The sequence below is a fragment of the Pan paniscus genome, chromosome 1 (genome assembly GCF_029289425.2).
Source record: "Pan paniscus chromosome 1, NHGRI_mPanPan1-v2.0_pri, whole genome shotgun sequence".
Lineage (NCBI taxonomy): Eukaryota > Metazoa > Chordata > Mammalia > Primates > Hominidae > Pan > Pan paniscus.
The window spans coordinates 47,567,413-47,595,287 of record NC_073249.2 but is presented as its reverse complement, the minus strand read 5'-3'; the positions used below and the strand labels follow the sequence as shown (position 1 = coordinate 47,595,287).

Sequence of the window (27,875 nt, the reverse complement as noted above, 5' to 3'; positions counted from 1 at the left end):
GCATCTCTTTAAATCCATCTCTTCTTTCAGCTGAGTAAAAGAAATCAGTTAATAAAAGACAAGGACCTGTAACACACCCATGCAGTGACTGTGGGGAATTTGAGGAAAGACTAGGAATTGGGATCACTTGGCCTAGGGAAAAGAACCATTCTTCAGACAGGATCATCTGCCCTCTGAAGGGCTACTAAATGGAGGATGGGGCCAGCTTGTTCTCTATCTCCATTGAAGACCAAATAAGAAGAATTGCATTTATGCTGTAGAATGAGGGGCTGGGCTAAGCAATAATTACCTTAGGAATTTGAAAAGGTCAACAGAGAGGTGTGCCATCTTCTTCTGCACAGGTCTTTATGGACAGATTAGACATCCACCTGCCTGTATGGAGGCAGAAGAATAGACAAGGGAGCTCCTTGTGGGTATGAAACCCTGAAAGGCTGTAATCCCAGCAATGGGCAAAGGGGTAAGGCATCTGCAGGTTAACGGGATTCAGCTGAACCCAGCTTCAAAGCACATTCCACAAGCCTTACCTGACACTTTCACCTGCTCTGTCCATCTGACCTTCAAGCCGGGGCAATGCTAGGCAAAGAGGGCCATGTTTCTTGATGCTTTAGAGCCAACCCAGTCACTCAGAGTAACACTACTTTGTGGGGAGATTCTCACGCCCTTCCACAATGCCAGGGCAACGGGATCCCGTAGCCCAGCCCCCTTCTCTAGCTGGTGCTTTTTCATCATTCAGATCTGGGTCTTGGTTTGAATTTTCAGTCCTCCTGAGCTGGCAGTTGTGTTTTAGAGAACCACAGCATCTCATTTTCATCAGCACATCCAAGTGATGTGAAGGTCTCAGAAAAGCTGCCAGGCCCCCAGCCTAACCTTCAAAAGCAACAACTCTGAGGCAGGCAGGGTTGAGGGAAGGTCTTTATTCCAGACAGCAGGGTCCTTCTCCATTAGGGCTTGATCTCCCCAGGAGGGACCCCGCTCCTAACCACCAGCTGCTTGCACACTCCCACCACCGCACCTGCCCCTTCCTCTCCTGCCCTCTCCCCATTTGCCTCTCATGCTCCCGGTGCTCCATTCCCCAAGGGCCCGGAGAGCTGATGACCCTGCCTCTTTTCCTGCCCTCCTGCTCCCTCTCCTGTCCCCCTTCCCTCTGTCCTTCCAGTGAGTCCCACTGCGGCCACCACGCCAAGAATCACCCGCTCCAACAGCATCCCCACCCACGAGGCGGCCTTCGAGCTGTACAGCGGCTCCCAAATGGGGAGCACCCTGTCCCTGGCCGAGAGACCCAAGGGAATGATTCGGTCAGGATCCTTCCGAGACCCCACGGATGATGGTGAGACTTCATGCTAGCGCGGTTCACGCTCATTCCAGCTCTGCTGGGTCCCCTCACCCACCACCTCCACTCCCACCACTCCTACCACCACACACATATATGATTCACAGAACATCAAGTTGGGCCATTTCAGTTTTTTCTCCCCATCCCTTTGAAGGGTCTGGGGACCCAGAAACTTTGGGTGGCACATCTAGCACTGGGGCATTGGGATGGAGCATCCATCACTTGGGCTGGGGGAGGGAAATTGAGCATGGAAGGGTTAAATGACAGGGTTAAATGGCATCCCTCAGGATGCTCTGAAAACCACAGCTTCTCTCCTCCTCATTCTAGCCATAGTCTTTCCTCCCCACAGTCTCTCAAATATATGAAAAGAAAACAGGACATAATAGTAGCTCTTAATAAATCCTTACAAATAATTAGGCATCTCATTTCTCTTTCAAAAATGTTCCAAAGATGAGCATCAGGGAGGGCCATCTGATTGTTGGTGGTGATCTGGGTGTTAGTACTGATCAGAGCTAGAAGACCAGGCTTATGGCAGGTTAGCTCTCCCATTATTATTTTCAAGATGGTCATTCCAGGAGGCATCTGCTACAGACATGCTTTAGTTCTCACCATAGGTTTTACTGAATAATCAGAATGCATATTCCTCACTTAAATATTGTTTTCATCTGAATGATCCCCAAGATCCTAAGCACATCCCCCAGTGCTGAGAGGAGGAAGCGCGGGCAGAATTTCAGTATTTGTTCTGAGCAACTCTGATGAGAAACTCCCCTCTCCTGCGGCTAAGGTGCTTTCCTGACTGGGAAGATAAGATGGTGACTATCCATGAAAGTCTCCTTTCCCTTCTCTGAAACCCCGTGCCCCTCAGAGCAGGCTAAGCAAGGGACTGCCATACCCAGGCTGCCAGAGAATGTAGGCTGAAAGAGGAGGCTAGCTTGACTCAAGACCTTGCTTTGGGCTGTTTTGATACCAGCTGGGTTCCCTATTCTGTTCTTTCTGTTTGCTCCAGATGCCCTCCAGAATCACAATCCAAACTCCTGCCTTAGGGAGTCTTCCAAAAACCCCTTGTCCCTGGAACCCACTGTTAACTCTTTGTGTTCTCCTTCTCTTTCAGTTCACGGCTCAGTGCTGTCCCTGGCCTCCAGTGCCTCCTCCACCTACTCCTCAGTAAGAGCATTAACTTCTCTTCCCCTCTCATCCCCTCTCCTCTACCATCCCATGCTCCCTAGAACCTCCTTGGAGTTGGGTAACTGGGCGGGGGATGGGGGCACTGCTGGCTCTTCACTGTACCCATTGGGGTGGGAATGGGGGAGGCACCTAGAGCTTGTAGCACTCACTTGGGTGCCTCAGGTCCTCAGTGGTCTTTCTGGCCCCACCACCAGCTCCTGAGCAACTCTGGTGATTTTTGTTCCCCTCCTTTGAAAAATGGAGAATCCCCATGTTAGCAAGCCCTTTCTGTGCCATGGTAGATGGGAAGCATTTATGAAGGTGAGATGAATAGATTTCTAGGACCCGGACTCCAGAACCCTAGAAGTGACCAAGTGTTTATTGTGGGGCACCAGCCACAGCATTTGGCTATTAGGCATTTCTTGATTCGTAGATTTGTTTTGCTCCTAATTCTTTACTCCAAGTTGCTGGCAATAACCGTTAGTTCTCAAACCAACCAAAGTCTCATTTCCTAGCCTTTTTGGCAATGACAAAGTTTGCTGGAGATGAGCTCCAAATAAATCTTTTATTGAAACCCTAGTATAGATCTGAGCCGAGTCCTGTGAGGAGCCAGGGCCAGGAAACAAGAGTTTCAGCCTCTCTGCACCTCTGAGTCATGCTGCTTCACATTTCCTACCCTGCCACTGGGACCTGACTTCTTCACCTCCATAGTAACTACTTCCTTTCTCTCTCTTTCTCTCCTTCTGTGCTCCCTTCTTCAGGCTGAGGAGAGGATGCAATCTGAGGTAGGGTGGAAAGCCTTTGTCTCTGCTTGTTAACATCACTGCACCTCATTTTCCTTCCAAATCTTATACAGCTTCTGCAGCCAGTAGTTTGTATTTCTCTTCCTTTTACAGCAAATCCGGAAGCTTCGTAGGGAACTGGAATCATCCCAGGAAAAAGTGGCCACCTTGACATCTCAGCTTTCTGCCAATGTGAGTGCCATGAAGTACGGAAAGATCAAGGCAGTTATTTTGACTATAGTTAGACAAGTTCAGCCAAGGGAGGAAAACTACCTGGTAAGGTATCCCCTGGACTGAGACTTCAAGGGCATGGGTCTTCTTCACAGCTCCATGATAGAAGACTAGGGGATTGTTCTTCCCCTTCTCTGAGCCTCAACTTTTATGAAGAACCATTTTGCTTCTACTCTAATTAACAGGTATGGATGAGTTCATGTCTGATGGGCTGAGCTCCCTAGAGAAAGAGAAGATTGATTACCAGTGGTTCTGCATGGAGGCAGAAACAACCTTGCCATTGGCCATGGACAAAAGCAGTTATGGATTATAATTATAGGGCTCTTAGAGCCTTTCCACTGCCCTGGGGGGTGTTCATGTCTTTGTTCATGCCACGTAACTGTGTAGGCACATAATTGGTCATTAGAATTCTGTCTAGTGACCACGACACTACTGAGAAACCTAACTCCCATTCTGGTCTGACTCCTTCATTCCCAACTGCCTTTTCTGAGCAGTCTCCTTGGGCAGATGGTAGAAACAATCTGAAATTCAGGTTGAGAGCTAGAATTCTTTGTTTCTACTCTCAGTACCTCCATTTAGAACGAGTCTATTTCTTTAGACCTTAGTTTTTCTACCCTGTGACATGGGGAGAAATGAAGCCACCTCCTCTAACCAGGCTGTGGTACTTTCTCCCCTGTGACTGAGTTGCAAACAGAGAACATAAGAGCCATTTTCCCCCAAAGCTGTAAACAACAGCTGAGCCGGATCTGCAGGAGCTTTCCAAGTGTTTGCACAAAAGTAACCATGTCTGCAATTTCCGCAGTAGTTTCTGGTTTTCTCTCTGCCCTTCCTCTCTGGGGAACCCAGCTGTCAGGCCTGGGGTCTATCCGTCGGAATTAGGTAGAAGAATCTCCACCAAGATTCTGAATGTTTCCAACACATTTCAGCAGCAGTTCCCTCACCACACTAGTTATTCTCTCGATTCTCTTTTCCCAAACCCTCAATTCATAAGTTGTACCAGTTTGTCTGAAGCTCATGTTAAGCACTTTTTCCCACTCTTGGGGGACCCATAAGAATTGTAACATAAACAAGAACCATCTTTTCTCTCCCTTGTGCCACACCCACCAAAGCAAATGGCCTGGGTCACGTCCTGCACACCCCAGGAAATTCACGTCTGGGAGATGCTGGGGGGGAGAGGCGCCAGGGAGGCAGAGAACATTATTATGTCTGATTCATTTACACTGCAATCTGTCAGCCACCATGCTGTCAAGGCTGGGCTGAAGCCAAGAAATTGAATTTAGAGGGTGATTTTTCTTAGAACAGGAAGTTCCATTTGGCTAAGAGAGAACAAACTAAACACCCAGACACGGTGGGTTCTGCATCTTAAAGGCAGATTTTTGCCGAGGGTCAGAACCCTGCCCTCAAGCAGGAGATGGGATGCTGGGACTCTAGGAAGGTTCCACAGCTCTCTTCAGGATTCTGTGACTCCAAACCAAACTTTTGTCATGTTCCATGGAACTTCCTAGCTACTAAAGCTGAGGGCACACCCTAGATGGAGGGGCCCAGACCACTTTACCCCTCTCAAATGCTAGCCTTTCTGCAGCACCACTGCTTAGCCCTGAGGTCTTACAGGTACCCTAGTCTGGGGTTGGGATTAAGGGAAGGGTCAATGTAGGGAGAGGAAGTGTAGGGGAGAGCGGGGAGAAAGCCCAGCCAGAGCAAAAGGGTTCCCCTGGATGGGGAAAGGCAGCACAGAAGAGCATACAGGGGTTCTTGGGGCCTCTCATGAGTAGTCTTCCAGGGACTACAAGGAGTCTACAAGCAGACATGCAGGATGTAGAGAAGCAAACCAGAGAAGACCTGAGGTCAAGAAGACAGATGTTGCCTGCACAGTGGGTGAAAGGAAACTGCTCAGGTTGTGACATATTATAATCTCCTCAGAGCCCAGGCCTTGACAGATTTATAGTAAAAGTGCAAGAGGAGGTTCTAACTGGACTAAAGGGATTGCCTCCAGCCCTGGTCCTATGAAGTAGGCTCCAGACATGCGGAGCAGTGGATGAAAACTAGAGTTGACCCAACAGGGAGGGAGAATTGTAAGCCAGTAGGAGCCATGAGAGTGCCGTCGATTTCCTGGAGCTCTGCATGAAGTTGCTGCACAGAGTATGCCCACTTCTTGCTAGGGTCACCAACTTGCTCAGATAGTCTCACGATGGCTATTTCTCCATCCCCAAGTGCTCCCCTTTCTAGCCCCCGGTCTCATTCCCTTTACCTTGCCTATACATCTTGCAGCCAGTTGGCCAGCTAGAGGTCAAACTATGCCAAACCAAGTGGCCTTAGCTCCTCCACTCAGCACCTTTCCGAACTAGCCTGCCTCTTATCCAGAGAGCCCTTTGGTATCCTTCACTCCTCATGAAACAGACCTGACACCTAGTGGCCAAACGGTGGAATGCCTCTGCAGTTTCCTTCCAGCCTTGCAAACCTGGAGAATCCGGGAACAAGGAGCAGCTGCAAAGCAAGAAAGGGTGAAGCAGTGGAGTAGCAGAGGAGGAAGAAACGCACCAAATAGTTTCTGCCAGGAGATTATTTGGTCCCTTGGGGGCCGGCCCACTCCACAATGCAGGAGTTAAACCAAAATAATAGGAACGACCCCAGAGGCTATGGCCCGCCTACCAAGTTGGCCACACCAAATATCACATAGAGCAGAGGGATAGTCCTACCTCTGGTAGTTGATGGGTTTTAGATCTCAAGTCTCCAGGAGCCTCTGAAAACCTGCCCTACCCCTCAACCTGGCTTCATTATTCAAGAAGCTGGTTCCCACCAGAAAATTTCTTTGATTTCCCCTTTGTCTGCTCAGGAAAATCAATATTTTTTTAACCACCAAGAGGTTTGCTGGCATTGGTCAGCTCCGAGATACAGGAAATCAGTTAAAACTATTTCCCATTGTCAGTTATTGCCTTTCCCCCAGCCTTATGCAACTTAGCAATCTCTTTCTGTGTTTGTTTCAGGCTAATCTGGTGGCTGCTTTTGAGCAGAGCCTGGTGAATATGACATCCCGCCTGCGACACCTGGCAGAGACGGCCGAGGAAAAGGTGAGAGGCCTGGGAAAGGGTGGGAGGGGTGGGTGCGGCGAGGGGGTTCTCCTGGACAGACAGGCCGAAGCTGACCATCTGTTCTTGCTCATGAATGCCAGTTTCTCCCCACCTCACTGTCACCCTGGATTCTCAATCTGCCCCCCAATACAGTGTGAGCATATTCCTTATCCCAATTCCCTGCCCTTCTCTATCAAGTTTTGCAGAATTCCAATGCCTCGCCCATTGCCTGACACATCATAAGGGCTCAGGGCTCCTGCTAATCCCAACTAATGACGCTGTTTTCTTTTTTTGAGATGGAGTTTCGTTCTTGTCACCCAGGCTGGAGTGCACTGGCGCGATCTTGGCTAACTGCAAACTCTGCCTCCCAGGTTCAAGCGATTCTCCTGCTTCAGCCTCCCAAGTAGCTGGGATTACAGGTGCCTGCCACCACGCCCAGCTAATTTTTGTATTTTTAATGGAGACCAGGTGGCCAGGCTGGTCTTGAACTCCTGACCTCAGGTGATCCGCCCACCTCGGCCTCACAAAGTGCTGGGATTATAGGTGTGAGCCACCGTGCCCAGCCAACGCTATTTTCATTTCTCTCTTAGGACACTGAGCTGCTGGATTTGCGAGAAACCATAGACTTTCTGAAGAAAAAGAACTCTGAGGCCCAGGCAGTCATTCAGGGAGCCCTTAATGCCTCAGAAACCACACCCAAAGGTAGGACATCCAGCCACAGATTGAGAGGGAACAGGGAGCAGGAAAGTAAGAGTATTACAGATTTTTATCTGGGCCCATAGTATTCCAAGTCCTATATCAAGTCTCTAGAAGGTGAGGGCCTTTAGATACCCTTTAGTGTGCTGTCTGGACTGGTCAGTGAGGAGTACCAGGGGCATGACCCCAGCTTCCTAGGGCATGAAGGCAAGTAGAGGAGACCTGTAAGCCCCAGGGGTCCTCTCCTTAACCTTTACCTCACGGCCAAAGAGCCATCAAAGACCATCGTTAAAATAGCCCTTTACATTTTTATGCAAATGTGTTGTGTGTCCACACACACACACACAATCTTATTTGATCCTCACTTTAGTTCTCCAACTACTCTTCCAATGAAACAACCAAAGCTCACATAGGTTATATGGTGCTGAAATGGCAAGTTAGCCTGGACGTTTAGTAACCAGTCAAGCTTTGCTACAGAAGTCAAGATGGATGGGAGTCTGATGCCACAAAATCTGTGATCTCTAACTCCAATCAGGTCTTCAAGATACCTTGGCAGCCCTCTTACTTGTCCACAGTCAGTTTTCTTTTTTATTCTACTACCAGTGATTCCCAGCTTTCATTGCTTTTTTCAAGCTCCTCATTCCACCACTGATTTGCCTTACTCTGAACATAGCTTTGGCGCCCCCCTTAGTTAAGAAAATGAACATTTTCAAGAGAGAACTCCATTGACTTTTCCCCACTCCATGCGTTTATATTCATCCAATACTTATTTATTTGTCTCCATTTTGTTGGAAGGATTCATCCCTTCTGGCCAAGAGTGACCGCTTATCTAATGTTTTGGGATGCCCTCTTTAGCAACCATACAACCCCCCTTTACCCAACACATGCCCTTTTCTACCTCTCTAATCTCTTATGCTCTATTCATTCCTTCCCTGCTTATAAACCTGCCAAAGGCTCTTGTATGTTAAAGGGGAAAGATGTATCAATCTATGTTCTAACTATAATCTTATTTCTTTGCTTCCTCCAGTCGATCCTACCTTTCCACCTCCCTTTCACACCTAACCCCACTATAATTATGCTTCTGTCACCATCATTCTACCAAAAACACTTTCACTGAAGTCACCAGTGACTCCCATTTTTCCAAAATCCAACTTACAATTTTTAGTACTTATTTTCCTTTTTTTTTTTTTTTTTGAGTCGGAGTCTCACTCTGTTGCCCAGGCTGGAGTGCAGTGGCGCGATCTCAGCTTACCACAGCCTCCGCCTCCCAGGTTCAAGCAATTCTCCTGCCTCAGCCTCCCAAGTAGCTGGGACTACAGGCGCATGCCACCATGCCTGGCTAATTTTTGTATTTTTAGTAGAGATGGGGTTTCACCATGTTAGCAAAGTGTTTTCAAGACTCATCCATGTTGTGTCATGTATCCACACTTCATTCCTTTTTGTGGCTGAATAATATTCCATTGTGTGGATATACCACAGTTTGTTTAGCTATTCATCAGTTGATAGGTAGGCATTGAGTTGTTTTCACTTTTTGCCTATTATGAATAATGCTGCCATAAACATTCATGTACAAGTTTGTGTGTGGACATATGTTTTTTGTTCTCTGGGGTATATACCTAGAAGTGGAATTGCTGGGTCATATGGTAACTCTATGTTTGACTTTTTGAGGAATTGGCAAGCTGTTTTCCAGAGCAGCTACACCATTTTACATTCCTATGAGCAGCATATGAGGGTGCCAATATCTCCACATTCTTTGTTTTTGTTTTTTTGAGATGGAGTCTCACTCTGTTGGCCAGGCTGGAGTGCAATGGTGCAATCTTGGCTGACTGCAACCTCCGCCTCCCAGGTTCAAGTAATTCTCCTGCCTCAGCCTCCTGAGAAGCTGGGATTACAGGTGCCCACCACCACACCCAGCTAATTATTTGTTTGCATTTTTAGTAGAGACAGGGTTTCACCATGTTGGCCAGGCTAGTCTCGAACTCCTGACCTGCAGTGATCCGCCCACCTCGGCGTCCCAAAGTGCTGGGATTACAGGCGTGAGCCACCACACCCAGCCCTATAGCTCCACATTCTTGCTAACACTTACTGACCTCTTTTTTGTAATAGCTAGCTTAGTGGGTGTGAGGTGGTATCTCGTTGTGGTTTTGATTTTCGTATTCTTAATGGCTAATACCAAGCATCTTTTCATGTGCTTATTTGCTATTTGTATGTCTTTATGGAGAAATGTCTATTCAAATCCTTGGCCCATTTTTAAAATCAGGTTATTTGTCTTTTGTTGTTGAGCTTTAAGAGTTTTTTAATAATTCTGAATATTAGACCCTTATCAGACACATGATTTGAAAAATAGTTTCTCTCATTGTATGGGTTGCTGTTTTGCTTTCTTGAAAATATTCTTTGAAGAACAAAAGTTTTCCATTTTCATGAGGTATCATTTATCTAGTTTTTTCCTTTGGCTACTTGTGCTTTAGGTGCTGTATCTAAGAAATTATTGCCTAATCCAGGGTCATGAAGACTTACTCCTGGAATTCCTTCTAAATTTTTTTTTAGTTTTAGGTCTTTGTTCCATTTTTAGTAAATTTTTGTACATGGTATGAGGTAGGCAGTCTAACTTCATTCTTTTACATGAGAATATCCAGTTGTTCCAGCATCATTTGCTGAAAAGACTATTTTTTCCCCCACTGAATTGTCTCGGCACTCTAGGAAATCAATTGACTATACATATATGAGTTTCATTCTAGACTTTCAGTTCTATTCCATTCTTCTATATGAGTTTCTTTCTAGACTTTCAGTTCTATTCCATTCTTCTATATGTCTATCCTTGGCCAGTACCACATTGTTTTGATTACTGTAGCTTTGTAGTAAGTTTGGAAATTGGGAAGTGTGAGTCCTCCAACTTTGTTCTTTTTCAAGGTTGTTTTGGCTACTCTGTGTCCTTTGCATTTCCATGTGAATTTCAGGATTCGTTTGTTAATCTCAGATTGAATTTTGCTAGGGATTGCATTGAATCTGTATATCAATTTAGAGAGTATTGCCTCTTAACAATGTTAAGTCTTCCAATCCATGAACAGGCATGCCTTTATCTAAATATTCTTTCATTTCTTTCAGTGATATTTTGCAGTTTTTCAGCATATGAACCTTGTACTTATTTTGTTAAACTTAGTTTTTATGCTGTTCTAAACTGAATTGTTTTCTTAATTTCTCTTTTGAGTTATAGATTACTAGTGTATAAAAATACAATTGATTTTTTGCACATTGATCTTATATCCTGCAGACTTGCTGGGCTCACTTATCAGCTCAATTGGTTTTACAATCTCTTCTTAATCTGTATTTCTATCCATATCAGTCTCCTGAGTTCCAGACCTTTACTTCCAACCACGTTTGGATGTTTCCACTTAATTGACCTCATAGAGATATCTCTAACTTAATATGTCCAAAATTAAAGTCATCCCCTTCACCCCACTTACAACAAACACACAAGCCAACCTTTTCCCTTCTGCAGTTTGCGTATCTCAGGTATTATCATTTGCCTGGTTGCCCAAGCCTCTAATACGAGAATCATCTTTGATTCCTCACTGTTTCACCCTGTATAGTCAGTTAGTTCTAACTCCTACGTAGATCTCAATTCTATCCCTCTTCTGTATTGTCGCTACCCTGGCTCAGGTTTTTATCATTCTTCTCCTAGAATATTTCAGTAATTTCCTTACTGGTCTTGCTGTGCTCGTTCTTCCAGTGCTTTCCTTGCCCCCAGAGTAATCCAATTATATCAGTTAAGATCAGAAATTACTCCAGGCCAGGCACAGCGGCCCACGCTATAATCCCAGCACTTCAGAAGGCCAAGACGGGAGGTTCACTTTAGGCCAGGAGTTCAAGACAAGCCTGGGCAACATAGTGAGACCTCATTCTTTAAAAATTAGCCTGTAGTCCTAGTTACTCCAGAGGCTGAGTCTGGAGGACTGCTTGAGCCCAGGAGGTAGAAGCTGCAGTGAGCCACAGTGGTTGCACTGACTCCAGCCTGGGTGAGAGAGAGAACTGGTTTCAAAAAAAAGAAAAAGAAAAAAAAGAAATCATTCCAATTTGAATATGGACTAGATATTACATGAAAAGAATTACTGTTCATTTTCTCTCTCTTTTTTTTTTTTGAGATGAAGTCTCACTCTCTTGCCCAGACTGGAGTGCAGTGGTACAATCTTGGCTCACTGTAACTTCTGCCTCCTGGGTTCAAGTGATTCTCCTGCCTCAGCCTCCCAAGTAGCTGGGACTACAGGTGTGTGCCACCATGCCTGGCTAATTTTTGTATTTTTAGTAGAGATGGGGTCTCACCATGTTGGCCAGGCTGTCTCGAACTGCTGGCCTCAGGTGATCCACCCACCTCAGCCTCCCAAAGTGTTGGGATTATAGACATGAGCCACCGTGTCCGGCCACTGTTCATTTTCTTAGGTGTGATAATAGTACTGTGGGAGAATGTTCTTATTCTTAGAAAGTACATCCATCTTCAAAAAAAAGAAAAAAAGAAAAAAGAAAAGAAAGAATACTCTGAAGTCTTCAGTGTCAACAGATGTGTTCTCTGTAACTTATTTTCAAATTGTTCAAGAAACTGTGTGTGTGTGTGTGGAGAGAGAGAGAGAAAGCAAATAAAACAAAATATTAACAATTGTTGAATTAGGTGGAGGGCATATGGGTTTTTCTGTGTGTAATGTGCTCTTCAAACATATATTTGCTGAATGAATGAACTGTGCTTTTTGCTATGAGTTTTCATGTTATCCTCAGTTCATGTTGATCCAGGCTTAACTTGGTAAGGAGGATTTCTAGGAACATTCAAAGAATCAATGCTTAGGCAATAATGCCTATATTTTGTTTTATTTCATTTTATTTATAAATAGATAATAAATATACATGGTACAAAATTCAAAATGCACAAGAGGTTTCTTAACTTTTTGAAGATTGCTTGATTCTGCAACGTATCATTTGCTCTTAAAAGTACTACATAGGGTCAGGTGCGGTGGCTCACGCCTATAATCCCAGCACTTTGGGAGGCCATGGCGGGTGAATCATCTGAGGTCAGAAGTTCAAGACCAGCCTGGTCAACATGGTGAAACCCTGTCTCTACTAAAAATACAAAAATTAGCTGTTCATGATGGCAGATGCCTGTAATCCCAGCTACTCAGGAGGCTGAGACAGGAGAATTGCTTGAACCTGGGAGGCAGAGGTTGCAGTGAGGTGAGATCGCGCCATTACACTCCAGCCTGGGCAACAAGAGTGAAACTTCATCTCAAAAAAAAAAAAAGTACTATATAGTGTATTTTTTAAATGTAACTGATATATCTCAACTAATTGAAACCTTCAAATAACTGATAGACGGATGCACATACTTTGCTACCCTTTATTTTTTATTTTTATTTATTTATTTATTTATTTTTTGAGAGAGGGTCTCACTCTGTTGCCCAGGCTGGAGCATAGTGGTGCTATCGCAGCTCACTGCAGCCTCGATCCCTGGGACTCATGTGATTTTCCCACCTAAGCCTCCGGAGTATCTGTGATTAGAGGTGCGCACTACCATGCCCAGCTAACTTTTTGTATTTTTAGTAGAGATGGGGTTTGGCTATGTTGCGCAGGCTAGTCTCAAACTCCTGGACTCAAGCAATCCACCCACCTGGGCCTCCCAGAGTGCTGGAATTACAGGCATGGGCCACCACACCCAGCCCCTTTATTTTATTTTTAATTAACTAGTTTCAATTAAACTAATTTTTATCATAAAAGCAATGCATGTTCTGAGGGGGAATGTAAACGAGGGGTGGGCAAATCATGGCCCATCAGCCAAATCTGGCTCACCACTCTGTTTGTAAATAAAGTTTTATTGGAAACACAGCCACACTCATTAATTTACATAATGTCTGTGGCTGCTTTCATGCTATAACAGCAGAACTGAGGAGTTATGACCAAGACCCTATGGCCACAAAGCATAAAATATTTACTATCTGGCCCTTTACAGTAAATGTTTTCCAACCACTGAGATAAACTATATAAAAGGGTATATGGTGAAATATAAAATCCCTTTCCCTGAGTCACCCCTTCAGATCCTAATCCGCAGAGGTAAGAACTGCTAATAGTTTTAATCTTGACAGAAATAAATATCTATGTGTATACAAACAAACATATATGGATACGTATATTCATTTTTACACAAATAAAGATTTTTTTTAACTTCAACTTGGTGTATCTTTTTTTTTTTTTTTTTTTAAGACAGGGTCTCGCTCTCATTCTGTTGCCCTGGATGGAATGTAGTTATGCAATCTCAGCCCACTACAACCTCCACCTCCTGGGTTCAAGCGATCCTCCTGCCTCAGCCACCCAAGTAGCTGGGACCACAGGCGTGTGCCACCACACTCGACTAATTTTGTAATCATTTGTAGAGATGGGGTTTCACTATGTTGCCCAGGTTGGTCTTGAACTGCTGGCTCAAGCCATCCTCCTGCCTTGGCCTCCCAAAGTGCTGGGATTACAGGCATGAGCCACCACACCCAGCCTCAGCATATCCTCTTGAGAATTTCCCACGCCTTTTAAAATAACTGAAGTACTCTGTAGTATCATTAACTGGGTATGATAATCGTTGTACAAAGGGTTTTCCAAATACCTTATGAGCTTTGTAGTTACAGCATCAGATCCTAGGATCTTGTTTTCCCTGTAGTATCAAGGGAAAATTAGAGTTTAAAAGATCCATTTCTGGTCATAGTGAGAGTGAGAAAAATAACCAAACCTCACCCACATCTCCTTCATCTAACAGGTTTTGTTTCTAGGAGGACAATTGCAAATAGCCACTTTACTACTCCCCTTCCTCTAGTTTAGTTTCCCTCCATTTCATCTTTCTCATTGTTAACATAGTAAGCTCTATTTTTAAAATATTTTTTTAAATAGAGATGAGGGCCTCACTGTGTTGCCCAGGCTGGTCTCAAACTCCTGGGCTTAAGTGATCATCCTGCCTTGGCATCCCTGAGTGCTGGGGTTACAGTTGTGAGCCACTGAGCCAAGCCTAAAAAATCTTTGACATTGCACCATAGTTAGGCAAGATGTTTGCATTGGAGGAGGTTAAGTGAAATGTGCAGAGGACCTCCCTGTGCATTTCTTTGCAACTTCCTATGAATCTATAATTATTTTAAAATAAAAAGGATTTTAAAAATCAGATAATATTTTGCCTTTGCTTCAGAATTTCCGTTCTCCATTATCTATGGCACAAAGGCAAATTTCATTTAAAAGACATTGAGGGGGCCAAGCACGGTGGCTCACCCCTGTAATCCCAGCACTTTGGGAAGCCGAGGCAAGTGGATCACCTGAGGTCAGGAGTTTGAGACCAGCCTGGCCAACATGGCGAAACCCCGTCTCTACTAAAAATACAAAAATTAGCCGGGCGTGGTGGCAGGAGCCTGTAATCTCAGCTACTCGAGAAGCTGAGGCAGGAGAATCGTTTGAACCCAGGAGACGGAGGTTGCAGTGAGCCAAGATCGCACCACCGCACCCTAGCCTGGGCAAGAAGAGCGAAACACCTTCTCAAAAAAAAAAAAAAAAAAAAAAAAAAAAGACATTGAGGGGCTGAGCATGTTGGCTCATGCCTATAATCCCAGCACTTTGGGAAGCCGTGGCAAGAGGATCACTTGAACACTTGAACCCAGGAGTTCAAGACCACCCTGGGCAACACAGCAAGACCCTGTCTCATTAAAAAAAAAAAAAAAAAGAAAGAAAGAAAAGAAAAAGGAGGCCGGGTGCAGTGGCTCGTGCCTGTAATCCCAGCACTTTGGGAGGCTGAGGTGGGTGGATCATGAGGTCAGAAGTTCAAGACCAGCCTGGTCAACATGGTGAAACCCCGTCTCTACTAAAAATACGAAAAAATTAGTGGGCCTGGTGGCGGGTGCCTGTAATCCCAGCTACTCAGGAGGCTGAGGCAGAGAACTGCTTGAACCCAGGAAGCAGAGGTTGCAATGAGCCAAGATCACACCACTGCACTCCAGCCTGGGTGACAGAGCAAGACTCCATCTCAAAAAAAAAAAGAAAGAAAAAGGAAAAAAGACATTGAGGGCTGTGCCTGATCTGGCCTGAGCCTAATCTCCACCCTCACTTTTTTCTGTACCCCCACACGTGCCCTCTGCTGCTTCCATTCCAGACTACCCACAGTTCCTCAAAGCAAAGCCAGTTCCCTGGACAGTGCCTTTGCATGTACCTTTTCTTCAACCCTAAATACGTTTTCCAAAGTTCCCATCTGAAAAATTTCTATTCTTTCAGTACTCAGACATCTCCTTTGTTAACCCCTTCCTCCCCTGTTATAGAAAAGTAAGATTATTTTTTGTGCCATCACAAACCTTCTCAGAAAGCAAAGATTTTCTACCCACCAGATGAGAAAACTGAAGCTCTTTCAGGTGGAATGCAGGGTACATGGCTAGTGATGTATTTGGCTAGTATATGGCTAGTTCTTGGCCTTGGACCACCAGATAGCTAAGTATTGCTAGAAAAATCATGAAAAATGGTAGGTTGATATCTCCATAAAACTGTAGAGGGCTGGCTTTAGTTAAGTCCTTAGACTGATTAAAGCTGAGTCCATGACTCCATGCTAACTTCTGGTTCTTGAGAAAAGGAATCATTTCTTATTTAATTCTTACCTTTTGCACTTTTTCTATGTTGAAACATGATTGGGACTCAATAAATGTTTGCTGAATGAATGATCCAAAAAAATGAATAATGTGATTGAGGAGTTGGTTGGTTCTCCTTTCTCTTATCTTCTGCCACTAGACTTGCCTGAAGTCTCACATCCTCTCTAAATCTGTTCTATGTTTTTCCCACTTGTACTTGGCCCTAGAACTTCGGATCAAGAGACAAAACTCCTCAGATAGCATCTCAAGCCTCAACAGCATCACTAGCCATTCCAGCATCGGCAGCAGCAAGGATGCTGATGCGAAAAAGAAGAAAAAAAAGAGTTGGGTAGGTAAAGGTTTGGGGGGTGGGGAAGTAGGTAGAACCGTGGTGGACCGCCTTCACCTCAGCATAGGGATCGAATCCTTCCAGGATTAACCAATGTGTAGTCCCGTCTAACACTGAGCCCTAGTGTGATGTCCGCTCAGAGCATGGTCTCCCAGATTCTCCCTTCCCTCAATCATTTCCTACTTGTCCCCAAGGCCACCCCTCTGACCTTTATATGCATCTGCTTTCTTTGGGCTCTCCATACTGGTTAGGCCAAGATGTATTTGGCAACAGAAGGATGCTGAGGACATACTCAGAAGGAAACATCTTATCAGTTCTGTCCCCACCACCCCCCACTCCCTTCTATACTATGGAGAGATTTTATGAACAAAGCTGTTCATTCTAGACTCCTGGAGGTCATTTCTTTAATTTTTGGAGATGTTTTGTGGAGCTTTCCAGATTACTTCAAAGGACTCTTTATTATTACCTTTGGTAGGTCCAGAAGTCATTTTTGTGCGTGTGGTTTTTTTCCCTTGCATAATCCTAAACTGACTTCGTATGACCTTTCTGAAATTCTTCAGGCAGGTCTAGACACTCTCAGCCCCTCTTGCTGACTGTGGTAAGAAAGCATCCCCAGGTGGACACGTCCTGCTCCTCTGTCCCCTGTTCAGTAAGACACGCCCCCAGACCTTTGTATAATGCAGACAGGTACCAGCTGTGTGAAATGAGTGATTAAGTGTTGATTCTTTTTTTTTTTTTCCTTCAAAATGCTGACTCCAAATCCCTATTTTTTTCCAGGTCTATGAGGTAAGAGACCCAGTTCCTATCCCCTTATTTTCTCTTTCCCTTTGCCATACCTTCCCTATTTCCAGAGCAACTCCCTTCCCCTAAAAAAAAAAAAAAAAAAAAAAAATGAATGACCACTCATAACACTAACTGTAACAACCACCCAGAGTTCCTAACTCACTCCACTGCATGGTCCATCCACAGCTGCCCCATGTGAGGACAGAGGAGTGGTCTGGTTGGGGGCCAAATGGGAAAGTCAAACAAAATTCAAATATATTCCCTCCTATCTTCCCCTGTTACAAAATTGGCCTGTTATAAAAAGCAGTCAAATTGAGCTCCTCCTATCCAGAAAATGAACCTTCTTCTTTTTGGTTCCATAATACCTAGAGACCCAACATGGAAGAGAGTCACTGGATGAAAGTTATATTGACCACAGTTTCCAGAGGCCAGTTCAGCCTGGGCCTAACCTGAAGATTTAGCTCTAGAGTAGGATGAACCAGAGATAGGTGAGGGATAGAGACCAGGAGGGCACACTCAAGTCACCCCAAAGCCTAAAACTGTCTAAGCATCCATGGAGTTCCCAAAGACATTTCAGGGATGAGGGTATAGTCTTAAGATGAACAGAAAATGCATCCAGAATTTCTGTTATGAACCAGATACCTGAGGTCCACTCTAACCCTACCCCAACATTGTGCTAGGTGTGTTGTGAAGGATATGAAAAATGGAATCTATAATCTCGTCATTAAGAAGGCTGCAGTATTACTGGGGAGACCAAAAAAATTATACATATAAAATTAATAGCAATCCAACAGTGCCACAATGCTTATTCGGGCAGTAAGTGCTAAAGGAGTTCACAGATGACGAGACAGTGATTACTATAGGCAGGGAAGACTTCTCAAAGGAGGTAAAAGTTAAACTGAGATGCAATTGTGATGGGTAGAGAGGAATGTGTTGGGATGCTTTCTACACAGACACTGTCTGTGCAGAAGAGAAGCAGAGGGAGATGGAGAAGGCCAGCTTAGCTAGAGCACTGACTGAGTAGGGTATAGTACACATAGGAAGAGCCTGATACTTGTTTAAATTTGATTTTTTAGATTAACATTTCCCAAAGTGTGTTCCACTGATTGCCAGCCCATTGAGATGCTCCTTAAAATGTGATACCATTGACTGGGCACAGTGGCTCAGGCCTGTAATCCCAGAACTTTGGGAGGCTGAGGTGGGTGGATCACTTGAGCTCAGGAGTTCAAGATCAGCCTGGGCAACATGGTGAAATCCCGCCTCTACTAAAAATGCAACAATTTGCTGGGTGTGGTGATGTGTGCCTGTGGTCCCAGCTACTTGGGGGCTGAGGTGGGAGGATAGCTTGAGCCTGGGAGGTGGAGGTTGAGTGAGCCAAGATTGCATCACTGCACTGTGGCCGGGGTGATAGAGTGAGACCCTGTCTCCAAAAAAAGAAAAAAGTGATACCATCGTCAAATAAATTTGAGAAGTACTGCATTTTCTCTCTCTCTCTCTTTTTTTTTTTTTTTTTTTTTTTTTTGAGGCAGAGTCTCACTGTGTCACCCAGGCTGGAATGCAATGATGCGATCTTGGCTCACTGCAACCTCGGCCTCGCGGGTTCAAGCAATTCTCCTGCCTCAGCCTCCTGAGTAGCTGGGATTACAGGCATGCACCAACATGTCCAACTAATTTTTGTATTTTTAGTAGAGACGCGGTTTCACCATCTCGGCCAGGCTAGTCTCAAACTCCTGACCTCAGCTGATTCGCCCACCTCCGCCTCCAAAAGTGCAGGAATTACAGGCATGAGCCACTGCGCCCAGCCTAAGTACTGCATTTTCTACATCTGCACAGAAAAAGTTGTGAGATATCCCCCAGCAAATAATCTTGTTTCATTTTGCTTAATCCATTGTTCCCTAAACTCATTTAACCATGGAACCATTAGCCACATAACACCAAACATCTCGGAACAGTTCTGGCTTTGGGAATACTGAACTACACATATTCTCACTTAGGATCTTATTGATCTTAGGGGCATATGCTTCAGGCAGCTTGTCATAGGATCTCTTTACACACACACACACAGCATCCCATGAGGCAGTGCTATGGAGAAAACTTCACTGGATTGAAAATTAGGAAGCCTGAGTTCTAGTCCTAAGTCTTTATGTCAATTATGCAATTTCAAGCAAGTCAACTCTCTGGCCTTTTCAGGCTTGGTTCTTCATCTCTACAGAGAAATGAGCTTTATGGTACTTTTGAGCCCTGACTGCTCAGTGATAAGAAGTCACCTGGAGCCAGCCAGCTGCACACATACTCACTCATTCATGTCTCCACCACAGCCAAGTTGGTCCTCCTTTACATCTTGCCTGGTGGAAACCCCAAGATGCACCACCCACCAGCTCCATCCATCACCTGACGGCCTTCCTATGTTCCAGGAGAGATGCTTAGAAAGTGTACCCTCAAATTTTTCCTTCTTTTTTCTCACTGTCCCAAAGATCTGGTTTGCCTTTGTCCCCTATAACCTTTGACCCCTCCTTTACTCTCTGCCTCTTGCTGCCATTTCATATCTGTGTCCCTGTGTGTGTGTGTGTATATGTGTGTGTGTGGTGTGTGGTGTGTGCATGCTGTATGGATGCATGTGGATGGGTATGGGACAGGACCCTGGTTTGCATCTCTAGCTCACATCCTTAACACCCAAGCTCATCAACACCAAGATCAAACAAGCTATGGTCAGATTATAATGCCCCAAGTACTCTAAAGAAATGCTGGGAAATAGCCCTTCTTCTAGGACATTGGAAATCATAGAAAATGCTGTCTGGCTGTTTTAACCATTCTGCGATGTCCTGGGCACAAGAAATACTAAAAGAAGCTTGAGCCCACTGCCTTCTCGTGTTCTCCACAGAATCATATTGTCAGTTTCTGGTTGACAGATGACTAGATGAACAGATTCTGGGCTGATGAGCCCTAGTCAGAGGCATCATGAGGTGGCCTCTGAGGCCCACAGTAAGCCAGGTTCTAGACTGAGCGGTTATTGTTCTGCTGCAGAAGGTGGGATTGGATCACTGAGCTGTATACCATGTGACCTCTGGGACCTTCTCTCTGTCCCCATCAGGGGCACAATTCCCCCTATGAGCAAGAGAACACCCAGGAAGTTCCCATAGCCTACAACATCAGCAAGCTAGAAGATTCTGTTCTTTCTATCGGTCCTAATTTTCTTTCTTTCTTTTCTTTCTTTCTTTCTTTCTTTCTTTCTTTCTTTCTTTCTTTCTTTCTTTCTTTCTTTCTTCTTTCTTTCTTTCTTTCTTCTTTCTTTCGAGATGGAGTCTCACTCTGTTGCCAGGCTGGAGTGCAGTGGCTCGATCTCAGCTCACTGCAACCTCTGCCTCCACGGTCCTAATTTCTAGGCAACTCTTCTGTCTGTATTCTATGAATCAAGTGAAGTGTTATAGAGGGTGGCTTAATTAAAGTAAATCCCCCGCCTCCAGCTCTCTCTGTCTCAGAAGTCTCAATCCAGTCCTCCCCCATCCCAGTAGTGGAGTCCTAATGTCCCTCTACCTGGATCTGCTTTTTTCTAGCTTCGAAGTTCCTTCAACAAAGCGTTCAGTATAAAAAAGGGGCCCAAGTCAGCTTCCTCATACTCGGATATAGAGGAGATTGCGACACCCGACTCTTCAGCCCCCTCATCCCCCAAACTACAGCATGGTTCTACAGAGACTGCTTCACCCTCCATCAAGTCCTCCACCTCGTCCTCCGTGGGCACTGATGTCACCGAGTAAGTGCTCTTTGGCTCCCTGCCACCCAGCCTGTTACCAGTGTAAGCTGCGGGCTAGAGTTGACAGGAGGCCATTAGACCTTAGACAAGCAGTACGTATTACTGACCTCTCCCTGGGCATATGAGACCAACAGATGGACCTTTCTTCTCATGCTGATTGAATATCAATGGGCAGGAGGAGCCAAGACCACCAACCATGCCTCTCGATACTCTCTAGTAACTCTAGTGCTTCTTCATGTAGCCTGGCTTGACTCTTGCTATCTTACAGGGGCCCTGCTCACCCAGCCCCCCACACTAGGCTGTTCCATGCAAATGAGGAGGAGGAGCCAGAGAAGAAGGAGGTATCGGAGCTGCGCTCTGAGCTATGGGAGAAGGAAATGAAGCTTACAGACATCCGCTTGGAGGCCCTCAACTCTGCCCACCAACTGGATCAGCTTCGGGAGACCATGCACAACATGCAGGTCAGTGTCTGGGCGGACAGCTGCAGGAAAGGGAAGACCAAGGCTTGCTGTCTGTCCAGTCTGCCACCCTACCCTGTCTGTTCTTGCCACAGTTGGAGGTAGACCTGCTGAAAGCAGAGAATGACCGACTGAAGGTAGCCCCAGGCCCCTCATCAGGCTCCACTCCAGGGCAGGTCCCTGGATCATCTGCATTATCTTCCCCGCGCCGCTCCCTAGGCCTGGCACTCACCCATTCCTTCGGCCCCAGTCTTGCAGACACAGGTACCTGTGTGGGAGAAGAATCTATAAGGGTGAAGGGAAGAAAAGGGCTTATTTCACTGTTACACCATTCCACTTGCTTTGGTCAGGGCGGTAACAATGCCAAAGCCAAGCAGATGCCAGTGTCCTAAGACACTGAGTTGTAATGGTCCTTCAACCTTAACTACTTTTGAGTTTGGGACCTCCATTCCTTCTCTGTGGCAAACAGAGTTATTTTGGAAAGGATAATGATGGGAAAGTTTAGGAAAGGCTGCGGGTACTCCTAAAACCAGTTGGTTCTTTTCAATCCCCACAGACCTGTCACCCATGGATGGCATCAGTACTTGTGGTCCAAAGGAGGAAGTGACCCTCCGGGTGGTGGTGAGGATGCCCCCGCAGCACATCATCAAAGGGGTAAGGAACTTCAGGGAGAGCCACAGTGGGAATGAACAAATACTGTTACATTTATCCAAGAAAATCTGGACCCTGGGTACCTCCAAAACCAAAGAACTCAACTCCTAAGGCCTTTAGGACCCCGGTTCATGGAGTCATCTGCAGTGAAGCTCAAGAGCTTTTCCTTCCTTGGCCTTACAGGACTTGAAGCAGCAGGAATTCTTCCTGGGCTGTAGCAAGGTCAGTGGAAAAGTTGACTGGAAGATGCTGGATGAAGCTGTTTTCCAAGTGTTCAAGGTAAAGGGATACCTGTACTCAAAAAGGTTGTTCATCCTCTCATGGAATATATATGCTTTTTTAGAGACGGGGTCTCACTCTTGTCACCCAGGCTGGAGGGGAGTGGCGTGATCACAGCTCACTGCAGCCTTGAACTCTTGGGCTTAAGTAATTCTCCTGTCGCAGCCTCCTGAGTAGCTGGGATTACAAGCATGTGCCACCATGCATGGCTTCTCACGGGATATTAAACCATCCAGGCACTGGGATCCTGGGGACCTTTGAGGCTTTATGGAGAAATGCTACCTAGGAAAAGCATATTCTCTGCACTTTCTCCATCTATTTCTGTTTCCTCTGATAGACATTCTTTATTGTGGCTTTTACACCTGTGTTTGTATATTTTCTTCTTCTTCTGCCTGTCTTTTCTGTCAGGACTATATTTCTAAAATGGACCCAGCCTCTACCCTGGGACTAAGCACTGAGTCCATCCATGGCTACAGCATCAGCCACGTGAAACGAGTGTTGGATGCAGAGCCCCCCGAGATGCCTCCTTGCCGTCGAGGTGTCAATAACATATCAGTCTCCCTCAAAGGTCAGTCTTTGTCTCTTGGGGTGAGGTGGTGTGGCATGAAGGCAGGGACAGGATCATCAAATAATCCATCATGCATTCATTCACCAAGAACTCACTGAGAAGGTATAATATGAAGATGCTTAAGTAATGTGAGATATAAAAAGATGAGTAAGACCCAGTCCTAACTTTGGCTCCCAGGGACACTTTTGCTAAGCCTTGGCTTCTTGCTTCACTCCTCACCCCCAGCTCACAGCATGTCCCTAAAAAGAAGATCTAAGTTTTCAAAACTAGGGGTTAAGGGACTCTTATGGAACCATGGGGCAAGTGGCTCTGGGTTTCTTCAGGGGGCTCCTAGATAAAGAAAGAAAAGCCCTTTAGGATCCCTTGCTATCCTCAAGACCCTGGTCAATACTCGTGCTTTCTGGGGTGGGGGTTCAGGTCTGAAGGAGAAATGCGTCGACAGCCTGGTGTTTGAGACACTGATCCCCAAGCCGATGATGCAGCACTACATAAGCCTCCTGCTGAAGCACCGGCGCCTCGTCCTCTCGGGCCCCAGCGGCACGGGCAAGACCTACCTGACCAATCGCTTGGCCGAGTACCTGGTGGAGCGCTCTGGCCGTGAGGTCACAGAGGGCATCGTCAGCACCTTCAACATGCACCAGCAGTCTTGCAAGGTGGCTGCCCCCCGACACCCCTGCTAGCCTTTGTTCATGCCTCAGCCTTCCCTAAGACCCTTCCTCGGCCCCTTCCTGCCTCATTGTTCCCTTTTCCTCACCTCTGCCTTCATCTTTCTTCTCTTCTGTGTTCATTTCCTTCCCTCTCTATCTATCCCCTTTTCCAGTCTTCTCCTTTCCCTCCCCACGATTTCTTTCCAGCCTCTTGCCTTTAACTTGTTTCTCCACACTTCCCCTTGCCTTTATGGAGAAAGGCTTTCCTCTCCACACTTTCCCTTGCTTTGTGCACCTTCCTCCTCAGTTGGTCATTGATGAAACTGCATTCTCCTCATTTCTACCCCACTCTCTGCCAACCCTGTCAATCCCATCCCTTCTCTTTTGTTCTCTTCCTTCTACTTTTCTTTTCAGTATTACTCTCTGACCTTGGGCTATCTGGGAAGAAGCACTCAGAATTAAATGGTACATATTACACCCTCCCCTGCCAAAACCTGATGTCTCTTGAGTACCCTAATACTATGGAGTTGGTTCAGATCTTTGCTCTTCCCAGCTCGGGGAGGCATGCCCATTAATAGTAGTCCATGGTACCAGTGAAAATCCATCTAGGAAATAGCATATGTTCCCCACCTTTGGGGAATTTAGGGGCTGCTGCTTAAGAGGGTTGCTTTAGAGCCTTTGCAACCACTGCTTATCACTCTGTGGTAATCTGCTATAATCAAATTTGCAAGGAACTAAAGGCCCCAGGGGAATCTAGATCTAGTAAGACTTCTTCAAAATCCTGATTTCCAAGGCCGATCCAGCTGCTTATTCCCAAGTGTTGACCCACAGCCTTCTTTTATTCCAGGATCTGCAACTGTATCTTTCCAACCTAGCCAACCAGATAGACAGGGAAACAGGAATTGGGGATGTGCCCCTGGTGATTCTATTGGATGACCTGAGTGAAGCAGGCTCCATCAGTGAGTTGGTCAATGGGGCCCTCACCTGCAAGTATCATAAATGGTAAGTAAGCTGGGATCAAGACAAAATTCATCGAAGTGGGAGGAGGGAGAACCCAGTCCAGGACAACCTATGAGTTGTGTGCATGTGGCAGAAAGCAAGTGTGAAGGCAAGTCTAAGTGAATCTTTTTCCCCTTTCTCCCTACAGTCCCTATATTATAGGTACCACCAATCAGCCTGTAAAAATGACACCCAACCATGGCTTGCACTTGAGCTTCAGGTAAGACCTCTAGCTCTGGATGAACCTTCTGACCCTACCCAAGAGTCTTCAATCCTGGACTCTGGCCAGGAGGCAGTAGACAGGAGAAGGAAAGAGAAGTATCCAGAGCTTTTTGGGCTGGAAATAGAAAGTAGATGTATTTGTCATGTCAGTTACAAGGTGGAGGAGGACACTTGAGGAGAGAAAAGGCCTGCTAAGCTAAGAGAGAGCCAGGTAGGTTGCTCTAAGCAGAATTAGGATTCTCTGCCCGCACACGCTGATCTGGGTCAGTGATGTCAGAAGGTTATCCGAAGAGGGCTACCAATTTGAGAATCAGCTCTACCACCCCAGGGCTGCTGCTCTGAGTTCCGATGTCCCCACTATTACTTGAAAAGAAACCAAGTAGGCATTAGTGAGAAGCAGGCAGAAGGAGGGACAGACTGGCAGGGGCTGAACCCTGACAATGTCCCCATTGCCACTCTGACCCCACTTTCCCCATCCTTGGTGGCAGGATGTTGACCTTCTCCAACAACGTGGAGCCAGCCAATGGCTTCCTGGTTCGTTACCTGAGGAGGAAGCTGGTAGAGTCAGACAGCGACATCAATGCCAACAAGGAAGAGCTGCTTCGGGTGCTCGACTGGGTACCCAAGCTGTGGTATCATCTCCACACCTTCCTTGAGAAGCACAGCACCTCAGACTTCCTCATCGGTACTGGGGTCCAGCTTCCCCCGGGGGTCAGGAGGTGGCTTCCCTTTTCCACTGTACCACCTGGAGGGATGCTCCCTTTTCTTCCTGGAGTCTTCGGCATGTAAAGGAGCTGCAAGCCTTGTGGCTTCAGACTTAGAACCACTTAACGAGCCTTCCCAACACAGTTAGCACCACTTCAATCACCAGAAAGCTAACCCCTCTCCTTGTTTTTTCCCCACAATTAACAGAAAAAAGGAGGCACATATGTAGGAAGGAATTAAACAGCTTTCCTCACTCCCTTATCTCACTTCTACCTTGTGAAGCAGGACTTATGAGATTGCCATCTAGGCAGTCAGCACCCACTAGTCTTGACAACTCTAAATTTCCTTTAATCCTTTGACTGTCAGACCCCTCTGCCTGGTACTAAGGAGTAAAAGAGGCACCCAACCGGGAAGATCTAGGTTCCCAGCCATCTTCATGGCCCCATCCTCTTCCCTAGGCCCTTGCTTCTTTCTGTCGTGTCCCATTGGCATTGAGGACTTCCGGACCTGGTTCATTGACCTGTGGAACAACTCTATCATTCCCTATCTACAGGAAGGAGCCAAGGATGGGATAAAGGTGAGCCCTACCCCCTTCACTCAAACCCTAAGATCAGGCTGTCCTACCTAACAAAGTAGGAATGTTTCTTTAATGTTAGGCATGGGACTACTAGGATTAGTTAGGTTCTCTTTCTAACAGGTGGAGCAAGGCACTGGGTAGACTAAGCTGCTTTCCTGCCTCCAGCTGCCATTCAGCAAATGGTACAATGACCACTGCCTCTGGGGCCATCTCTCCAGTCCTAGGCCTTCTGGCTCTAAGCCCAATTTAAACCACTCTCTAGGGGTCAGAGCAAACAGAAAAATAATTGAGCTAAGAATTAAGTAAAACCCTAATTAAAACAAACAAACAAACAAACAAAACCTTAGCTACTTACTAACTACTACTAAGTATGTTATATTAACCAAGTTACTTGACCTTTTTAAATACCCTCATATGTAAAAAAAAAGGAGACATCACCTTCTGCTCTACCTAAATCACTGGAGTCTTTTGAAGACAAAATGAAATATGTGAAAAGATTTTTAAAAGTTAGAATAAGGAGACCGGGCGTGGTGGGTCATGCCTGTAATCCCAGCACTGTGGGAGGCCGAGGCGGGCAGATCACCAGGTCAGGAGATCAGGACCATCCTGGCTAACATGGTGAAATCCCCTTTCTACTAAAAATACAAAAAATTAGCCAGACGTGGTGGTGGGTGCCTGCAGTCCCAGCTACTTGGAAGGCTGAGGCAGGAGAATGGCGTGAACTCGGGAGGCAAGAGCTTGCAGTGAGCTGAGATCACGCCACTGTACTCCAGTCTGGGCAACAGAGCGAGACTCTGTCACAAAAACAAAAACAAACAAACAAACAAAAAAACTTAAAATAAGGCTGGGCCTGGTAGCTCTCGCCTGTAATCCCAGCATTTTAGAAGGCTGAGGCGAGAGGACTACTTGAGCCCAGGAGCTTGGGCAACATGGGAGACCCTGTCTATACAAAAAATAAAAAAAATTAGCCAGGCATGGTGGTGCACACCTGTAGTCCCAGCTACTCTGGAGGGTGAGGCCAGAAGATCACTTGAGGCCAGGATATACAGGCTACAGTGAGCCATGTTCTCACCACTACACTCCAGCCTGGGCAACAGGGTGAGACCCTGTCTCAAAAAAAATAACAATTAAAATTAAAAGTTAGAATAAAAACTTAGTGCAAAAGGAACATGTCATTTTCTTAAAACCACCTCAGTTTTCTTACCTGTAAATTAGGGTATGATGATCACTAAAGTCCATTCCAGCACTAATAAACTGTGATGTAATGGCTAGACCCATTGGTCATATATTATCTGTAAAAGTAACTTGTTATTGAGATAGATATCTCCTGGTGATATAGTAAATTTCTAAAGGTGCTGTCAGACTGATGCCAGAAATCATTATTTCATTTATAAATTATATTATTTTAAGGAGATGTTGCATTATTATTAGTAGCTTTTCAATTTAAAAGCATTTTCACACAGATAGTATTTGTTTTCAAGAAAGTAAAAAACAAAAAAAAAGCCAGGTGCGGTGGCTCACGCCTGTAATCCCAGCACTTTGGGAGGCCAAGGCAGGCAGATCACAAGGTCAGGAGATCGAGACCGTCGTGGCTAACACAGTGAAACCCCGTCTCTACTAAAAATACAAAAAATTAGCTAGGTGTGGTGGTGGGCGCCTGTAGTCCCAGCTACTCGGGAGGCTGAGGCAGAAGAATGGCGTGAACCTGGGAGGTGGAGCTTGCAGTGAGCCGAGATCACCGCCACTGCACTCCAGCCTGGGTGACAGAGGGAGACTCTGTCTCAAAAAAAAAAAAAAAAAAAAAAAAGTTAAAAAAAAAAAATTAAGCATTATGACTAAAGTGGAAACATTTCCTACTTGAAAAATGAAATTGCAGGGTCATGAGGTTTGTGCATGTTAAGTTTTAATGCAACCTAGGCATCCATCAGTAGATGAATGGATAAAGAAAATGTGGTATATATACACACAATAGAAAATTATTCAGTTGTAAAAAAGGAGGA

General features: G+C 45.6%; 1 protein-coding gene across 13 annotated transcripts in view; it reads left to right on the top strand.

The window, feature by feature from the left end:
- Window positions 1-27,875, top strand: part of NAV1 (neuron navigator 1) — a 287,649-nt gene that overhangs the window by 248,027 nt on the left and 11,747 nt on the right. For 6 of the 13 annotated variants that reach the window (XM_055109782.2, XM_055109794.2, XM_034943490.3 and 3 more), the window contains 18 exons: window positions 1,157-1,327; window positions 2,442-2,494; window positions 3,256-3,279; window positions 3,391-3,468; window positions 6,492-6,575; window positions 7,166-7,277; window positions 16,114-16,235; window positions 20,573-20,769; window positions 21,038-21,230; window positions 21,323-21,491; window positions 21,784-21,881; window positions 22,062-22,157; window positions 22,566-22,725; window positions 23,143-23,378; window positions 24,220-24,374; window positions 24,520-24,591; window positions 25,082-25,278; window positions 25,757-25,875. In XM_055109782.2, the coding sequence (XP_054965757.1) occupies window positions 1,157-1,327; window positions 2,442-2,494; window positions 3,256-3,279; window positions 3,391-3,468; window positions 6,492-6,575; window positions 7,166-7,277; window positions 16,114-16,235; window positions 20,573-20,769; window positions 21,038-21,230; window positions 21,323-21,491; window positions 21,784-21,881; window positions 22,062-22,157; window positions 22,566-22,725; window positions 23,143-23,378; window positions 24,220-24,374; window positions 24,520-24,591; window positions 25,082-25,278; window positions 25,757-25,875 (2,336 nt within the window). The remainder of the gene's footprint in view (window positions 1-1,156; window positions 1,328-2,441; window positions 2,495-3,255; window positions 3,280-3,390; window positions 3,469-6,491; window positions 6,576-7,165; window positions 7,278-16,113; window positions 16,236-20,572; window positions 20,770-21,037; window positions 21,231-21,322; window positions 21,492-21,783; window positions 21,882-22,061; window positions 22,158-22,565; window positions 22,726-23,142; window positions 23,379-24,219; window positions 24,375-24,519; window positions 24,592-25,081; window positions 25,279-25,756; window positions 25,876-27,875) is intronic. The other 7 variants (XM_055109785.2, XM_063602060.1, XM_057301710.2 and 4 more) reach the window with 3 other exon arrangements.